This window comes from Strongylocentrotus purpuratus, unplaced genomic scaffold, assembly GCF_000002235.5.
Source record: "Strongylocentrotus purpuratus isolate Spur 01 unplaced genomic scaffold, Spur_5.0 spur5_scaffold_15, whole genome shotgun sequence".
Classification (NCBI taxonomy): Eukaryota; Metazoa; Echinodermata; class Echinoidea; order Camarodonta; family Strongylocentrotidae; genus Strongylocentrotus; species Strongylocentrotus purpuratus.
In genome coordinates, this window is record NW_022145600.1 from 28115220 (window position 1) to 28134743 (window position 19524).

Genomic DNA, 19524 nt, shown 5'->3' on the forward strand with positions numbered 1-19524 from the left:
ACTGTATAAAATTATATACACTTAAAATATTGTATCAAACCATATTATGTTCATGAAAATGAATGATGAAAAAAAAGAAAAAAAGATGCATAAACTAATAAATCAAATCAAATCAAATCAAATTACTCGGGGTATAAACTCGGGAAATAAAGTAAAATACGCCTTAACAAATACCGAGCGTCGAGACACACCACCTCAATACTGACAACATAATTAGAAACGATAAAAGAGTATGCCTACCATCTCATCAGGGTCGGCCACAACTTTCCACTCTATCTGGGTGTCAGAAGGATAGATACCGGGATGGTCGGGTGAGACCAGGGTTGTGATATAGGTGCCATCGTAGTCTGTGTGTAGACCGAGCGAACCTGGTCGGAGAGAGGGGAAAAGTTGAACACATAAATCGTCAACTAATGGTGAAGTAGATTGAAATGGGTTATTTTTGTCTTTATTTTCAGTGCATGAAATATAAACGATGAAATTATTTTAAAATTTACCGACAGCTACTAATCCCTCATTTATTTTCACGTAATGTTGGATATTTTCATCAGATTCCATAAAAGAGTATTGACATCATCCGGTATATATTTGTTTCTAAGTGGTCTACATTTACAACATTATGTATCATCATTGTTATAAAGATTGATGACGATGAGGATGGCATGGGTGGTGATGACAAAAATGTACATCTACATCACCATGCAAGCCGACACTTACAAGCAGCATCTTAATAAACATGAATTCATCACGTACGGAATTCACTGTTAAAATTGTAAAACAAGGACGTAAAAAATAGTTGTCTTTCGTGAAAAGCAAGAAACCTCATCACATACAATTAACCAGTCATTGAAATTGTTTTCTTCTTCATTTTTTTTTGTTTTTTGGGGGGGGGGGGAGGGGGGGAGTAATCTTTAATGCCAAACATACCATTTTATGCATTTGCAAGGATCAAAATGCGTCCCGTTGCCAGTTGGTCTTTTTCAGTTTGTTTCAGTACGCAATTCTGTATTTATTAAACTTGCCATTTTTATTTTTCTATGTCAAATGCCGTTCATTCAAATCAGGTTCTGAGCATTCTTAAACTCATTTTAAAGCCCATCTGTACTAGTTTACAGGAGGGATTAGACCACCTTGCAAGGTCACTGGAAAGGTGGTTATCTCATCAAATCAGCTCCCTGTTAACATAAGATAAAGAGAATCATGGGGGACAGGACCAATGGTCGCTGATTACGCATTGTTTGCTATATAGAGGGCGCAAGTAGCTATAAGTAGTACAATGGAGATTTAAAAGGTGCTGTATTTCAAAGCCAAAAAAAATTTCTGTGCTGGTCTTGGTATTCATTGTACTTTAAACTAGTTTTTTACCTTATGAAAGTGTTTTATAGACTTTGTTTGTTTAAATGCTTGACATCCCAATGATTTTTTTTTTTTTAAGGAAAAAAAATCATTTAAAAAAAAATGAAAAAAAGACACACAATTTTTGTTTTACTTGGCCTAAGTGATAACGAATTATATATCGTCAGAGGACAAGGACTGGGTCTCTTAGACAATAAGTCAAGAACTCCAGTATATCAAGCATACTAAAGGTATTGCAAGTTTTGGTATGGGGTCATGGGTTCAAATGAACATATTGGAACCATATGCGATTCTACATTATTCAGTGATCGTTGACGCAGTTGAAATCGAGTCTAAAGTGATGACATTGTAGATAACAAACTCTTTTCGTTGTATAGCTCGCTCTCCAGATCAAGATATTAATTTAGGTATCAAACAATGTTTCTTGTCTAAAATCGACCAATTGGCTATTCCCATTGGGACATTACGTACTACAACTATTCTGAGATTTTCATGGTCGCAGCTACCATTGTATGGCCGTAGGTGTTATTTGAAAATATCGAAATTTACCGGAGTACCGGTAAATTTTGATATTCAATTTTTCTCGAAAGCAGAAGTATTTTAGGGGCTATTTTTTTTTAATGCTTATAATACTTCACAGGGTCTTCTAAATATTTCAAAATTGTAAAAAATCACTATCAAGCCAATTTTCAAAATTTCCCAAAACTTTGTATCACCTTTAATGATAAGAATCGTTGGTAAAATAATTTAAATACTTGTATTTCTTCATAGCCGCATTTAATATTTGAATAACAAAAGAAAACTATTGTCTTGTTTTTTAACATTTACCATGTTCAGTGGCGCAGCTATAGGTGGACATAAGGAGCCCAAAAATATACTATCCTGATCTTTAATAGTGCGAGCGAGTGAAGTGAGCTATCGAAACAAATTATTTATTTTAAGATGAAATTAAAACAAAATATATTTATTTGGACATCTCTTTGCCAGAAATCACACTGATTTATTAATTCTGCGAGAAGTGAAGCAAACGAGGACTGAGGTAAAACGACAATAGTTTTGGTATAAATTTGATTTCGATGTAAAAAATACAATACATGACTTTATATTCGGGGGCCGTGCTGCCCGAAACATGACGATATTCTGACAGCGAAGTGCCCCAGTATCATCATATCTTTCAAAGGGGATATTCATGGATTTCGCCACCTGAAACTAACCCGTTTCTAAATTAAGCGAGTGAGCGAGGCAAGGGAGAAAAAAATACACTTTACTATTTCTGAAATCTTGTGTTAAACACAAGATTTCAGAGATAGTAAAGTGTATTTAAGAGGAACTTCGTCTTTAAAATACTAAATGAGATATCTCTATAGCGGATATTTGGACATCTTGCATTTTCTGATAGGTCATACATGAATTGGACGTCATTCCAAAATATATTTTTTGATTTATGTACAAATATTCTCGCGGCGTCCCGATTGAAAAACGCTGTATTAGATGGTCACATTTTGAGGGGACAGAATGACTAAAGGCAGAAGGGGGAAATAATCCTTACCCGTTTAGGGAGGGAAATGTTTGCATTTGAAAGTGCAACGGATACAGATATATACTATCTCTGTCTCTTTTCCCGTTTGTCTTCTCCGTTTCCCTTTCGTCTCTGCTGTACGCTACATTAAGGACGTAGATCGGATCATCCCAAAGTATTTTCGATAATCGTCTAATGCACCTGTTGCAACATATTTATTTTAAGACATATCATGTTAACCCTACGTTCCTGATTCACATAATATTAATATCTTTGAAGAGGGTTTTCCAGCTCCTTATATTATTTCACTTTCTTTTTCCTTATCCTTCATCTCTGATCCCCCGCTCTCGATTGCGGGCACGCCCTCGCCCCCACGTATATACGCCACTGTACATCGCTTTAACCTTTCACTTGCCTACTTCACAAATTATAACTTTCGCTGAGTAGCTGTAGCCCCAATTATTTGGCATGAATCAACAATACAATGAGCCCAATATATTGTAAATGCACGATGTAATTGTCTTGATAAAGACCTCACTATGTTATATCATTTATTTGGAGAATAATGAATCATGTGAAAAATCTCAGAATGTGAAGAGAGAGAGAGCAAGAAAGGATTAGTTTTAAAAATAAACCGTCCACACAAGTTTTATAACACAAACTTGCATGTTGTAGAGTTTTTCGAGAGCGCAGTCCTCTTATAAAGGCTTACAAAGGGTTAGAATAATAGAAAGCTACTTATATCGGAGAAATTGTTTACTCTTACCTGATGCGTTCAAAATGAAGACACACAGAAGAAAAGAAGTCAACTCCATCCTCCTCAGATCCCCGATACTCTCTTCCTTTTCTGCTCCGGAGCTGCATGCACTCTTTAAAAGGAGACGGTACAGCTGATCAAAGAAGAACTGAGAAGCTCTGTGTCACGTCGTATATCATCTAAGCTTTTATACTTTTCTTTTCTAATCATAAGACTGACTTGCTGTCTCGCTATTCGTCAACGCTCTAACCGGCTCGCTTTGATTGGATATTATGTAATTTTGTTCATCTTACGTGAGAGCGTTATTTAATATTCCATGCTTGTAGTAGGCGGTACGGACAAACATCCGTCTTCATAAATATCGAATATTAAATATCATAAATACCAAAAGTTACCTTCATAAAATAATTCACTCAGCTTAAGGAAATTAGTGGAATTTTTTTTTTATTCAAAGTTTTTTTTGTGTCAATTTTCCATTTTGCTAGATTCACGAAAGAACCGATTTTGTTTATGTTTTTTGTCGAGTCTGTTACTATCCTTAGCGCATTTACTTTAAAGGTATCCGGTAACTTTGTCTCAGATTCTGAAACAAAATTCAGGATTTAGCTCATGATGCAATGATAATTATAAACCTTTAGGTCAGTCAGGAACCCCATGACTTTTACAAGCCGATCGCCTGTCTGATTATCAAGATATTTATGATTGGAATTACAAATTTTGAAAACCGTTCGCCTGACGGTTTTCATAACACTACAGTCTATTGGGGAAAACGAGTATGGTAAAACCGGTCACTCAAAGATTTTTACTTTTTTGAGGCACTTCTTGATCATTTTGAAGCGCAATTTTTGCAGGGCTTCAATATTACACCATATCACAGACACTGATAACACGTAGGGCCGTGTATCTCAGATTTAACATTGTTAAACGATCCCTTTAATAGTGAGCCTAGGGTGTTGTTCTGTAACTTTATTTGAACTGCACGCAAAGTAATTGTTTTTCCCCTGATAATATGGTTAGCATATATTTACATAGATTCCATGACACCAAAGATATATATTTTCACAAACATTTTCATACATTTTACTTTAATACAGATTTTGATATTTGCATTTTTGGGAATTTCATTTTCGCCTCTTATTCAAAACCCTTAATTCAATTCAATTCACATTCAAAGTTTATTTAATACTCTTTATAAATTAAAAAAAAATACAAATACACAGAATGGAATGATAAAAACAAAAACAAGAAAGTGATACAAATTGCAATGGTCATTTGGGATATGCAGAAAGGAGGAGTTCTTACCCTTATAATTCTTAGGCCAATAGAAGTGAAAGTATTTCTTAAAATGCTACTGAAATGCTACTAAAGTGATAGATAGAGTCAGTGTAGCATCTTTCGTAGGAATTCAAATTGATGAAACTTTGATGTGGAAAGAGCAAATTCAGAACGTTAATAAGTGTATACGGAGGAAGATTGGACTGCTGTGTAAGTTGAGGAACTATGTGCCTAAGCACATTCTAATGCTCTTGTATAAATCCTTTATCCAGCCGCACATACTTTATGGTATTGAAGTTTGGGGAAGTTGCTATAAAAGTCATTTAAATTGCATACTATTGGCACAGAAAATGGCCATGCGTGTGATAACATTTTCCCCATTTAGAACAAGTTCAAAGGCACTGTTTGTACGTCTACAGGTATTAATGTGCATAATCTGTTCGAGCATTCAGTATCCACATTTGTATATGATCTGCAGAAAGGACATCTACCACATTCGTTAATGGATTACTTTGTTTTAATGAATCACATGTATAGAACAAGAGGGAGAGAACGTTTAATGCTACGATTACCTAAATGTAGTAAGACACGTGGGACTTTTTCAATTTCTTTCATTGGAGCAAAGCTGTGGAATAATTTGCCCATAAATATCAGAGAAGAAAAAACAAGATCATCATTTCGTCAAAATCTCAGAATTAAACTACTAAGCAGAGATGAATCATAAGGATCAAATAATATGATATTAAGACAAAATAAATGTTAATATGACTTTGCATACAGTTTTAGAAACTCGGAGAACCAATCCCGACTAGCACTCGTGCTAACTTTTGGTTCTCCCTTTAACAACATTTTAAGTTTTTAAGTTTAGAAATATCCTTTATTTGAATCACTTATACGTTATTGGAACTCTGTGAATTTCAATTCCAGCCACAAATCTCTACGTATTATTAAGTTATAGCTAATTCACAGGTTTTGATATGACATGATATATGATTAACTTAATTTGTATGGTTCAACTATGGATATTTTCTTTTTCTTTGAAACCCATGTACATGGATATGTATACGACATGTTATTTTTACTTAAATATTTACTTGAATACATTTTGTAACATTGTGTTATGTTGTTGTTAATAATTCAAATTCAAATTCAAAAAGAATACGAAACCTAACAATAGTTTGAGAACGTCGCTATGTGAGTCAAATTACTTTTTTCAAAAGCTCACATCCATCTCTATTACAGCCCATCAATATTAGTGAACAGGAGGGATTAGACTACCCTGTAAGGTCGCTGGACGGTTGGACGATCTCATCATATCAGCTCTCAATTAATATAAGAAAAAATGATCATGGGGGACCAATGGTCACCGATTATGCATGGTTTGTTATAAAGAGGGAGCAAGTATAGCTATAAGTAGTGCAGTGTGGCTTTAAGTCTTGTTGAGAAATGACGCGGTAAACCGACGCATTTTTTTAAACGTGTAAATCAATGACAACTGCGCGCAGCAAAGGTCCTGCACATAATGAGCTCTTATCATGCCACAGGGCTAATCCCCATTGTTTCAAGCCCCAAACCCCCCTTGCCAGCTTTATTTTGAGATAATCTATTTACCACGATGGTTCTATGAATAGCGCATGCGAAACACACATCACTGTCCAAAGAGCATGAACAATAACTGTTATTACGAATGCGTGCAAGCATGCACAAGGCAGTGAAGCAATGGTTTGCTCGCATGTACAAAGCACTATAAACGGTAGCGTGCATGCAGCTTTATGGCAGGCTATGAGTTAGGATGCAGAAATTGTTGTATACTGTCTTCTTGCCTTTATAATATTTTTATCGACCGTGCTATAAAACCAATAACTCTTGTTTTGAACTTCGTACATTTAGTTACATCAGAATAAGCCGGATAGTTAACCAGAGTTGTCGAGTTCATTATCCGGCTCGTTGTGACCTAACTTGCGTGCAGTGGATATCCACTACGGCACTTGCAAACATGACTTATTTGTATAACATCAAGAATTTAATTATTGATATCTGGAATTGGTTTCTTGATCTTATCTATTAAAACAATAATCTTAAACTAAAAAAACAATTATTGATTTCACGAACTTATTTCTTGATAGCTAAAATTCATGCTCTGCCTCATGACACCCTTTTCAAGCAGGTGCGAATAGCTCTGAACTGGACTACAAGGCCTTCAAACAAGGCAAAAATTTAAAAATCTATCAAATAGCATGAAAAGAGGCCTCTTGTACGTGGTTCGCTAATGATTCTAGATACAACGAGGTGCTTCAGTTTGATGGATACGTAGAAGTGGCATCGAACCCCCATCTTGACACCGTCGAGAAGTGGTTTCATACTGCCATAGTTGGAGCTTTAGGCATAATAATGATTGGAATTTATTGAAGCCTCGTGCTATTACTATTATATTTGTCGTTTCATTGTAAATCTTTTGTAGTTATGTAACTATTTTGTATAATGTTTTGCATGAGAAAAAAAAAATTGTTGAGTATATATCAGCTTTAATTCAATAAACACTGATGAAAGAGAACTGGTGTTTGAAAGTAACAATCGTTCATAATAAAACAAAAAAGTGCTAATGTGCTTTAAAAAATAGGTTATATCACCCCGAATACAAAGATTCAGTCTGTGTGGCAATGGTAACTTCCATAATCAACAATTATATCATTGGCAAAGTGACTTTACTGTATATGGCTCCCACACATCAATGCAAAAGAAGTTATTTGAGTAGAAAGCCTCAACCGTTAGTGACTAACTGAAGAACTGAAATTTATATAGTAAATTGTGACATAGGTTTGTGAACTAAAGCCAACGAGTAAATAAATGATTGTATCCCGATTGTGTCGCTCTATATCCAAGGGAGTGAAGCATGAAGATGGCCCCCTATTGGAAATTATGAAGAAATATCAATTAACTCGAGGTATTTCTCTTCTTTCTTTTTTGGTCTAAGACTAATGTTTGTGTTGAGTCTAAACGACTGAAGATTGATAAAGTTTGTTATTTACAGTCTTGTAAATTACACCCCCAAAAAATCAGATCACTCATGAAATAAAACTGTATTTTTGTAATAATACACCAGTTTACGGTAACAACAGTGCGCATGCGCAGATATGGGCGCCATTTTAATATACGGGTAAACAAACCAATGAACTCGAGAGGTCAGTGGCTTGCGCGTAAATTAAGATAGCGCCCATGCAATGACGCAACCATACATGCGCACCTGAAAACTTTGATGACACTGCCTGCGCTATGCGCTCACATCATATTTGCATAGGCGCTATCTTACTTTACGCGTAAACCACTGACTTCTAGAGGTCAATGGTTTGTTTACCCGTAAATTAAAATGGCGCCCATAACCGTAAACTGATTTCATTGACTATAATTTCATCTGTTGAGATTGCGCTCTTTAATTTCCATGTTTCGAATAGTGCAGTCTGAGTCTGAACGAAAGGTCAAATTAAAAAACAAACATGTTAAGCGTCCTGCCTCTTTGAAAAATAGGAAGGAGGAGGAGGCCTTTTTTTTCCTTCAAAATGGCCGCTCGGTACATTTTCCCAGACAGTCGGCATATTTTTCAAAATGGCTGCCAGCTTTTTTCCTTTTTTTTTTAATCCGAAATAGATCATTTTAGCAGTGCTTTTCCAAAAAAAGAAAAAAAAACAAAAAACGAACATACAATTCTTTAATTTTTTTTTTTAAGGAGGCGGCCCCTTAAAAGGAAGCGGCTGGCACGCTTAACATGTTTATTATTTTTAATGGCCTAATAATGATCGAGAATTCTGAAATGTCTCTTTCATTCTGTGATAGGACTGTTGATTCAGTAAACAATTGCAGTGTATCAGCTGTAAGCTGGAGTGGTACAACCAGTGACGGATACAGGATTTTCCAATGGGGGGCGGGGGCGGGAGCGGGGGGGGGGTTGAAATTTGAAAATTGCGCCTACCGTTTTTTCCCGCTCAGGCGGGGGGGGGGGAAGGGAGGCAGTGGCGGATCGAGAAAAAAAAGTGTAAAAACACGTGATTTTTAACTTTTTTGGGCGATGCCCCCCCCCCCCCCCCGAGTGCAAATTTTTAATTTTTCGAGGGCCTAAAAAATATGCTCACTACTAGGGGTGGGGTCCCATCTTCTTAAAACTCTTTTTGCAAAGGATGGGGGCCCATCTTTTTTGTAAACTGTTTCTGTTGCAAGGGGAAGGGGGGTTGTGTCTGTCGCATCCCCCCCCCCCTCCCCCCTCCCCCTCCCCGTGGATCCGCGCCTGAGTACAACCGCTCTCGCCCCTTCTTACAACCATATTAGTATACGGTACCTTAAGAAAACAAAAATGCGTCGCCATTAAGATGACCCTCCTATACGTATATAGACCAAATAGGAATATACGCCTTCCCTGATGATACAGCCTGAATGGTATTCACAATTTGCATACCTCTGTTATTCTCCTCCATAAACATGTTTTCATCCTTTCTTTTTCCCCACTCGTTAGAGTCTATCATTCGCATTCTATCATCGCTTTCAGTGTCCCTCTTCATGATAACTTAATTGTTACATTTTTTAGTTAGTAATTCCCATACTCATCAAATAATTCTCATCCTCAAATAGCAGTGTCACCATAAATGGTTATTAACCAAATTATTTTCTATTACCCTACAGTTTTTCGTGCACTAACAATGCGCCTCAAATTGTGCTCATCATCCCACCTATCACACCATCTTATTCCAACATCTATTTTTCTCCTGCGTCCCCCTCTTTCTCTTTTTCTCTCTCTCCACTCTCTCTCTCTCTCTCTCTCTCACACACTCTCTGTTTCTTTCGTTCTCTCGCTCTCTCTCTCTCTCTCTCTCTCTCTCTTTCGATCTCACACACACAAGTTGTTTGCGACATTTGTTTCTCTCTCCTTCCCCTCCCTCCCTCCCTCTCCCTCCTAACGTATTTCTCTCCCTTCTCTCTCTCTCTCTCTCTCCATTCTCTTCCAACCATAGACACATCTTCCATCACAAATCCTAATCTTTTCTCTCTCCGTCCGAGGAAAACTCTTGTCCAACATTGAGTTGAAAGCAACAACAAAATAAAAGGAATAGATTAAGAGGTTTGTGGGAATCTGACGACTAATGAGAACACTTTATTTTATAGCTCGTGATCTGATGGAGATGGATAGTTGTCGAGAGAGAGAGAAAGAGAGAGGGAGAGAGGGAGAGAGAGAGAGAAAGAGAGCATCAGAGATGCTTGTTTATTTTAAAGATTTTAATCGAAGCAACAGATTTCCTGGCAATAATACGAATTAGTCGTATGCACTTTCTTCCTCTTTCCTATATATTATAAATAAATATGAAGACACTCAAATTTGAACAGTAAGGTGTTAGGAAAGGGGATCAATATCAATGATGAACATCACTTTACTCATTTGAATACAATATGTCTATATGGGTTCATGGGGGGGGGGCTCAGTGGATGAAATGTGAATTAACAAGGCTCCTGATTAGAGAGAGAATCGAAGAGGGTCGTCGGGATTATCTTCATACCATGCATGTTTCCATTCCCAATCTCCCCTGCGCAATTCTGGAAGAATGTTCTTTGGGAGGGGGGTCGGGTCGGATGGGATTGCATTCATGTTCTACAAATTGACTATAATTACTATATCCTTGATAAATATTGTTCATCAACAGAATATCGTAGTGACGCTACACGAGTGTACTATGCAAGAATCCGAATCTGAATTTGAACACACACACATTTACAAATATACATATTTCTATTGGTCTTTATATTGATATACTATCAAATTGAATTGTTCCCCTTTTCTTCTTGAAAAAAAAGGCTGTAAAAAATATTACGAGTAATTTAATTTATTTTTATCTCTGTATTATATTCCAGAAGGGACATGCAGTCGTACACATATTGCTCCGGTTCTCTCATTTTCGCCAGCACAAACGTAGGCTAGTTCGCGTATAAAGCAGACGGCAATCGGCGGATCAGACGACACTTGATATAAAATATATACTTCACATAAATATAAAATACAAGAATCTTTTCCATATCTTTAAACTATCATTGATATCTGATAATTAAACAGTTAGTAAAATAAACCTACCAAACTACATAATACAAAGAAATACTTGACTGAAAGTAGGGGAGTTTGATGTGGTGCACAATTGCACCCCTCTGTTAATAATCGAATAGTCCATGGTGTTCATGAATATTCATGTTTTTGCTTACCTCAGCGGAATGCTTGCCTATTCTGAATGGAACAATTACGGTGGGGGTGGATGAAATGGACATAATGAACAAATCAGAACTGATCTATGATAATTCATGCTTCTTATCCTTCGTGTGCTTGACTTATAACCTTACAATCGCGTGATAAATTGAGTCCAAAGTTTGACTTGCTGTACATGTGTTATATAGGCAATGGCGAGCTTGCTACCTATTTTGATCAAGTTACGGTGGGTGAAATTTCAAAAGTCAATGGGACATGATGGTTCCAATGAAAGAGCTAGAGATAACGTACGTCGGGGTGGATGAGCTTTTTGTTTCAACAAAAAATGAATTTTTAACGATTATTTGTGTAAAAGTCCATAGGCTAACGTACATGTTAGGCTGCTGGAATCTGCCGATAGGGGGCGTTCTCAAATGAGACTAAACGGAGCTATATGTTCATTTTAGCCATTTCTGGTTTTTTGTAATTTTGACTTTTGCACTCAATAATGATCTATCTTTCACTATAATTTTGAATATTGGTATCCATTGTTATTAAAATCAAATTAAGAATGATCTTATTTTTTGGATCATAATCAATAAAGATTTTTTTTTTTTAATTTGAATTTGAATTCGAATCGTGCCTCGCTTAAATTTATAAACAATAATATTTGTTTTTGATTTTAGGGGGGGGGGGTTATTATGGGGGTTTAATATTTTTCACGGGGGGTTGAGCCCCTAAGCCCCCTCTAAAACCACTAATACAACCCGCTTTACTCTCTTTTCTTTCCTCTATTCGAAGGGGCAGGGGGCAAGTCAGAGCTCCGTAAAAAATTGTATGTGCTACAGGCAATACTTTGATCAACATAATTATACTTACATTAATACATGTACCACCAATATAACCATTAATAGTTTCCAGACTTAGCACACGTTCAAAATAATGACCTCGAACATCCACAAGTATTTTAAACACGGAGAAGATCCACTTTAGTTGTGCATTTTAGAATAATCACTGCCAAAGTGACAAAGGTGCTTCTGAATACATTTTGTTTGCCCTCTTGAAAAGAATACGTGCTGTCGGTACATCGATGATTACATAACTTTCATGACCACGAATCCAGTAGCTTTATTTGCAGGTGCGCAGATTCTATCTACATGTACGAACTAGTTCATTAAATTATAAGAAAAAAGAGATGGTAAAATGTGAAAACAATACATCGATAAAACACTCTCACTCATGTACTGTAAATAAGACTTCAGTGCTTATTTGGTTACTTTATCGATGAGGGTATAGAGGAAAGGATTGATAGAGGAATTGATGGGCAGAACAAAGACCACCAACCAAGCGTAGATATTGGATGAGAGAGTGATGACACCAGCTTGGATGAAGATCCCCATGATAATGATAGGCATCCAGCAAAAGAAGTCGGTCCCGACGATGAAAAACATCTTGAGCGCCATCTTGATCTCAGTGGCCGACTTCGCACTCTTTCCTGCCGCCTTCCTGCTGAAGCGAACACTGAAGAAAATGGCGACGTAGCAGCAGATGATGACCAGGAAACTGACGAGGTTCACTCCAAGGTAGATGGCAATGGAGAACTGCCAGGTGGGGGACGTTCCAGAGGCAAGAAAGTTGAAGGTGGTGACACCGTAGCGAGTCAAGGTGTAGCTGTCCACTTCCGAGTATACCGAGGAGAACTTCCGGATGAGCGGAAGTCCCACGCAGACATCACTCAGGCCGTGTGCGTCAGATTCCAGCTGGTTTAAGAGGAGAGAGCCAACACTGAGAATAAATGCCAGAAGCCACGCAATCACCGCAAATACACGGGAGGACTTGACACCCAGACGATTCTGACTAAACGGGAACTGGATGACGATGAAGCGATCAACGCTGATCAAGGTCAACAAGAAAACCGATGCCTCGGTGCTGAGGAACGAGACAAACCCAGCGATTTGACAAGCATTGCTGGTTCGCCACTCGTTCCCGATGCCATCCCAGAAGTACGCTTCACCAATGTACAGATCCATGACAGCAATGATCAACATGTATATACCCATCAAGAAATCCGACACTGCCAGATTGCTGATCAAGGTGGATTGAACAGTACCAGTGGCTGTTGTCGGTTTATCCCGCAATCTTGTGAAGATGACAAACCCATTACCAAGCAAGGCACTGATGCTAAGGATCCAGATGAACACTTTGATAGTCATATTTTGGAGGAATGTCCTTCGACACGTGAAGAGCGGATGTGGCAGTTCTCGTGTTATACACCCGAAGCTTTCTGGAACGATGCAACACACTCGTTCGTCTCGAACAACTCTGTAAAAGACAGACGAGATGACCATTACACTGAAGCTTTAATTTTCACTAAAATAGTTGCCAAATATGACCAATAGTCTCACTGCACATTTTACGAAAAGTGCTGTAACAGCAGACTGTAATAAGTGAATTATAAAGTCTCGCATCGACAATTTTAGTCACTGTAAATTCAAAATTAGTATGGACTTATATTTGGCTTTCTGATCAATATTGCCTTTTACTCTGATGTGTGCAAGACGACAAAAGGCTTATCACTCCATTTTACTACAAGTTATTTAAAATCATATTTAATATTATTCTTCCATAATTATGTAAATGCCCGCTTATTTGTAAACAACATGATAAAAGAATGCAATTTTGCTTTGATCATGCTATCATAAGGATGGACACTGTCTTGTACACCCGTCGGACACGAGGCGTCATTTCTCTCGTGATATTACCCTCACCAATTAGAGCAGTGAAGGCAGTAATTGCAATGACTGCACCATTCATCCTGTCCTAACTGTTTGCATGTGAAGAGGTGTCTAGGTCTAGTGGATAAGTCGCCGTCTTGTGGATTGCATGGTTCACGGCTCGAGTCCCTCCGCGGTACTTAATAAATGTCCTTTGGCAAGAGATTAATCTACATTTGCCACCGTCAACCCAGTTGTTAAATGGGTACCCGATAGGATGCGAAAGTTAATGTGGTTGGATTGGCATGTGTGCGCTTGTAAAATGATGCCTGTCCGGAATAGTCCCCAGGGAGCGGAACGAGTGCTCTATCATGTTGCGGATTAGCAATTGAATACAATGACAGGGGTAATAACAATTATAAAAGAAAGCGCTTAGAAACGTTTTTTGATACTTTTTCTCATTATTACTATCATTGCTATTATCATTATTATTATTATCATTATTACCATTACCATTATTAGCATTATTATAGCAGTATTATTATTAGCATTATTATAGCAGTATTATTATTATCCTTATTTATATTTTTATTATCTTATTTTGAAAAAATCATTATTGCTATCATTATTATTATTATCATTATCATTATTATAATTATTATTAATAATATTATTATTATTATTATTATTATTATTATTATTATTATTATTATTATTATTATTATTATTATCATCATTATCTGTTAATTACTGGCAGATGGATAATTGAATTTTCACCCAGTCAATGACGTGGTATTAAAGTACAAGTCCACTCCAAAAATAACTTACTTTCAATAGAAGCAGACAAATCAGACAAACCAGTCAAAAGATGTTTGAGCAAAATTGGATAACTAATAAGAAAGTTATGAACTTTTTAAAAAATATATATAAAACTATGGAACAAGTGAAATCACTACACAAATTGCCAATTTGGTTATCAGTTTGTGACGTAATGTCCTCACTATATATCAATTGCTTTATATAGTTTAATCCCATTAATTTCCCTTTTTAATCCCCCAAAACTTTATTTCCCCATGCCTTTGCCAGGTTATATGATTTTTATCATATTGCTTGCATGACATTTCACAAGATCTTTTATGAACTTTGAAGAATTGATACTATTTTCTGAATATTGTGTATTCATAATTATTGATTTGTTATCAAAATTCACATTTTTCATGATTTAACTGAAAAAAATACCCTATATTAGTGCATCCACACAAAAACATATTACTATCAATCTAACTTGGATGCTGGTGGGAGGAAATACGATTCTTGGGGATATCCCTCTTCCCTCTCCCACACTGAGCGACATATCGGTCGGCTCGATTTTCAATTTTGAAATACCCTCCCAGAAAAATTCCTGCGTACGCCACTGCGAGGGCATCATACTTCATTGAAGTCACGCGGATCGGAACAGGATAACACTGAAAGAATCGAACAAGAACAAGTCGGTGCTAACTTCAAAACATGTAAAATGAACTCGGGATTCTGATAGCTGTAAGTCTATACTTACAATAACTCAATCTTAGAAGGGCCAACAAATGTATTTGGCTGAAGGCGAATTCTGTCAGAAGAAAGAAGTCGCCTGAAAATAGAGCAAGAAAAATATGATAAAGAGTTATTTCCGAGGGCTTATATTGAAGGGAACCATTCGTCACAAGTTTGCAGCTTGTTTAAATGATGATTTAATTAACATTCAGATACTATTTCGCTTCTTCAAAAGAATTCCCGTCCTTTCAAATAAAACGACAACCTGCATTTAAACGCTGTCATCACGTTACACATAACTAAGTGGAGGCAGCTCACATGCCTAAGATTTGTTTCTATAGCGTTGTTGATATTTTCATGGCTTTCAAATGAAGACGATGGATACCCCAGTGCACATTTGGTCATCGAGGATATAGACAACAAAAATGCTTTCCTATTTCAAAATATAATCTGTGACAGTGTATATAAGCTTACGATATGTTTTCCGAATTTCTCATAAATTTTCCAGCATGTGCTCTAACGTAACCTATCGACAATCATTTAGGTGGACTTGCCGACATCTTTAATAAGGTGTAACATGTCACATCATCCTCTCCGGCTAGCAATTTAATTATTATTATTATTTTTATCAGATGGTGTCCCCATTTTGCAAAAAAAACACCTTGTTTTCATTTAGATGACCCCAAATACTCACACATCCCTCAACGTAGGCAAACCATTCAGAGCACCAGGTTCAATGGTAGTGATGGGATTTCCTTGGAACGACCTGGGGGGGGGGGGGAAGGTACAAGTGGTAAAAAAAAAATTGTTGGTGATCCGACATTTGCCTCTGTGACAATTGCTCCATAATTTAGTTCTTCAAAAGTTTAGAGGTAAACGAAGAATATCAAGGAGTACATTCTTATTTAGCCAACTGATTGTCCCATCATCGAGCTCTCGAAGTCCAGAAGCACCGTGAAGGGATTTGTAGATAACAGACAAGCATCGATGACGTGATCCATAGTTTGGATCTTTCCACAGTCACAGTTTGACGATGGATTAGCTCCAATTTTATGCATTAAATCCAGTTCAGCGACTGAAGTTAGAAACTTGTTAATTGTAAGAAATTTAATGCGGAGAAATAATATTTTTCAATAGAAATTATTATTAACCACAATGATTTGAAAATAAAAATCAGTGCGGATCGCTGAACAGTGAAGGATTAGGACAGACTGACCGCCAGACTGCTAGAGTGATTTCGCAGACCGTTTTAGTGGGAAAGAGCGAGAGAGAGAGAGAGAGAGAGAGAGAGAGATAAAGAGGGAGCAAAGCTCCTAAATATCTGGACCGCCACTCTTTACTTACGCGAAGTCAAGCTTATTGAGCCCGTAGAAAATAGATGCATTAATAGACGTCAAATGATTATGGGTGATAACCCTATATAAAATGAGATAAAAGATGCAAATGAAATCAATTATTTACTGATCTAAGACAAAGTTTGAAGAAATTTAAAGATAAATTGCTGATTGATCAACCCCAAAAGAAGGGGAAAAATCATTGATTTAACAAATTAACTACTATGGAAACAGGCCTTCAGCATAATTAAATGGTATTAGTATCAAGAGGCTCCAACTTTACCTATAGAACTGTCGAACAGAGATTTCAGAGACAAAGGCAGAGGTTTCTTTTTTCGAAAATCAATTTAACTTTCATTAAGTGGTTGCATATTCAGTTATATTTCAAAAGCATCAAGCAACGCGCCTTGATAAATTATGTGCAAACCAACACCACTATATTCAGAATTAGAATCACTGCATGCATGTGGTACAGTGGTACAGTATCTTGACAAGAGGCCCTGGGTTCGATTATAGTCTTGGACAAGGTGTCTTCTCAATATTTATCCCACCCGACCCTTGCCGGTGAAGTTGGAATTAATGCTGAGGTACTGATAATTGAAAGGCCCTCAGGGATAGCAGGAGTAATACCTATGGTGCCATCTTGGATAATCAAGATCGTACTCTTTCTTAACAAGCTCATAATTAATTGGAAATAGTTGGTAAATCAATTCTTTCCTCTTCCTCTTATCATTCATGACATAAGAAGTTTACATTTTCTCAGAACTTTATTGATCAATCTGAAGAGTCATAACGATTGAACAATAAAGTTCTGAGAACATATAAACTTTATCCATCACGAATAAACCATATTGTCACAATCATTTCATGGAAAAAAAAAGATAAGAACAAATATATGGCAACAACGTAGTAGTAGGTTAACATTAATATAATCATACATGTCAAATAAAATATTAATGATCAAGCTTACAAACGTTCCAAAGTCTGCCCCACATCAAAAAATGCACCGGATGGGATAGTTTTCAAATCATTGAATTCAAAATTTCTGAAAGAGAAATAATAATGTAATCATGGTAATACATTTGAGAACAGTTAATATATACAAATGTAGCACATTAATAGTAATACCCGTTTTTTTAATAAAGTTGTACATATCATATAGACGATTAGGATGATACAAACAGCATCATACATTCCATGAAGCAAAAGAAATAATGATAACAAAACAAATACAACATACACACAAACAATAACAGGGAAAATAAAAAATAAAGTTACTGTGGATTGGATAAGTATTGATCACTGTCAACTGCAGGTTAATCGGCAAATAATTGAAGTAATGGATTATGAATCTTATTCGTACAAAGAACAGAGCGATGATATAATTTATATTCAACTTATGAATCATACTTCGCAAGCATTCTGCGAAAACATACTGGATTATGTAATTATGTTAATTTCATTAAGTGCATTGAAGGGCGTTCTATTTTGTGTGATGTACAAATTACTTTATTCTTCTTCTAAATCTCGTTCACGGCATAGTGAAGACTGAAAACAAGCCAGAGGGTGCAATATATTTTACCGTGCATAAATACAATATCAATGAAATTAAGAAGGTACAGAATCCTGAAAGCCTACAAGTGCCTGTGTTGACTACGCCTTTTATTGTTTCCAGGAAGGTGTTTCACAAAGATCCTAAGTAGAACTTAACTCTAAGTTGGACTTAAAAATTATGAAAAGCTGTTAGCGACTTTGAAAATATTTTGTAAAAGTTATTTTGAAAGGCATAAAATGTTGATTCAAATCATTCATATTTTCTATCATCAAGGAGATTTCATGTTCTTGATGTAAAAGTGATAAAAAAAGTCTAAAATACTTGAATTTCTGCTTTTGAATGTATTTCATTTTAACCCTAATAAGGCCGGGCTATTTGAAGTCTTAGTAGGGCCGGGGGGGGCCATTATGGCCCCCCCTCAAGATCTCGGCCGCGAAGCGGCCGATCGCCGCGAAAATTTGCACGCATGTCAAGTGAAGTGTAAAGAATAATATGGCAATTTCAATTTTTTGAAAAATTCACTCATTTGCATATTTATGGTAATTTATGCAAATAAAGTCATAAAAATCACATTTTTACCAATAAATCATATATTATTCATATTTAAGCATTCTTTTTCACTAGATATATTCATTAGACCATTCTGAATAATAATACGACAACAAATTTGGAAGAGCCAGCTTATTTCTTATGTTATCCCTTGTTTTGATAATTTCTTATGTATTTCATTGTTTTTTTAACTTATGTATTTCATTGTTTTTGTTGTTTTATTTTATCTTTTACTACAATTCAACTATTTTGACTCCCAAAACAACCCCTAAACTTTAAACAAGACCCAATAACCCATGTTTGATCTGTTTTTAGGAAAAATGACTTTGCCATACGTTTTGTACACAAATCACGAAAATGAGCGATTTTCAGGCTGACATGCGAAGACAAAAGGTCACGTGACCTTGTAACCGTAGGTCCGATTTTCAAAAAAATTATTTTAAAAGTTGCGCAAGACTCGAAAGAAAAAAGTCAGCGAGCGGCGGGGCGCCATCCATATGCGTTCCCGAGCAATCGAAAAAATTGTGGAGGGGGGGGGCCATAATGGCCCCCCCCCCCGGCCTTATTTTAAGGCTTCAATGGCTGTCCATAATTTTGAAGTCTAACTTATGTTAAGTTCTACTTAGGATCTTTGTGAAACACCCCCCAGTTCTTAATATGGTTATCTGTTATTTTTTTTTTACATGAATGATATATACCTGTCTCTAAAGTATCGGCCTAC

At 36.5% G+C, this 19524-nt stretch overlaps 1 protein-coding gene across 1 annotated transcript; it reads right to left on the bottom strand.

Annotated features, from left to right (window-relative positions):
• Nucleotides 1-12386: 12386 nt before the first annotated feature.
• Nucleotides 12387-16817, bottom strand: LOC115924171 (G-protein coupled receptor GRL101-like). The gene is made up of 4 exons (XM_030986033.1): nucleotides 16710-16817; nucleotides 16060-16131; nucleotides 15391-15462; nucleotides 12387-13443 (listed from the first exon to the last, which is right to left on the bottom strand). The coding sequence occupies exon 4, from the start codon at nucleotides 13332-13334 to the stop codon at nucleotides 12387-12389; it is 948 nt and encodes a 315-aa protein (XP_030841893.1). The 5' UTR covers nucleotides 13335-13443; nucleotides 15391-15462; nucleotides 16060-16131; nucleotides 16710-16817.
• Between the last annotated feature and the right edge of the window lie 2707 nt (nucleotides 16818-19524).

Excerpts from the sequence above, each read along its gene's own strand:
- LOC115924171 (XM_030986033.1), bottom strand. The coding sequence starts at position 13,334 with ATGACTATCAAAGTGTTCATCTGGATCCTTAGCATCAGTGCCTTGCTT.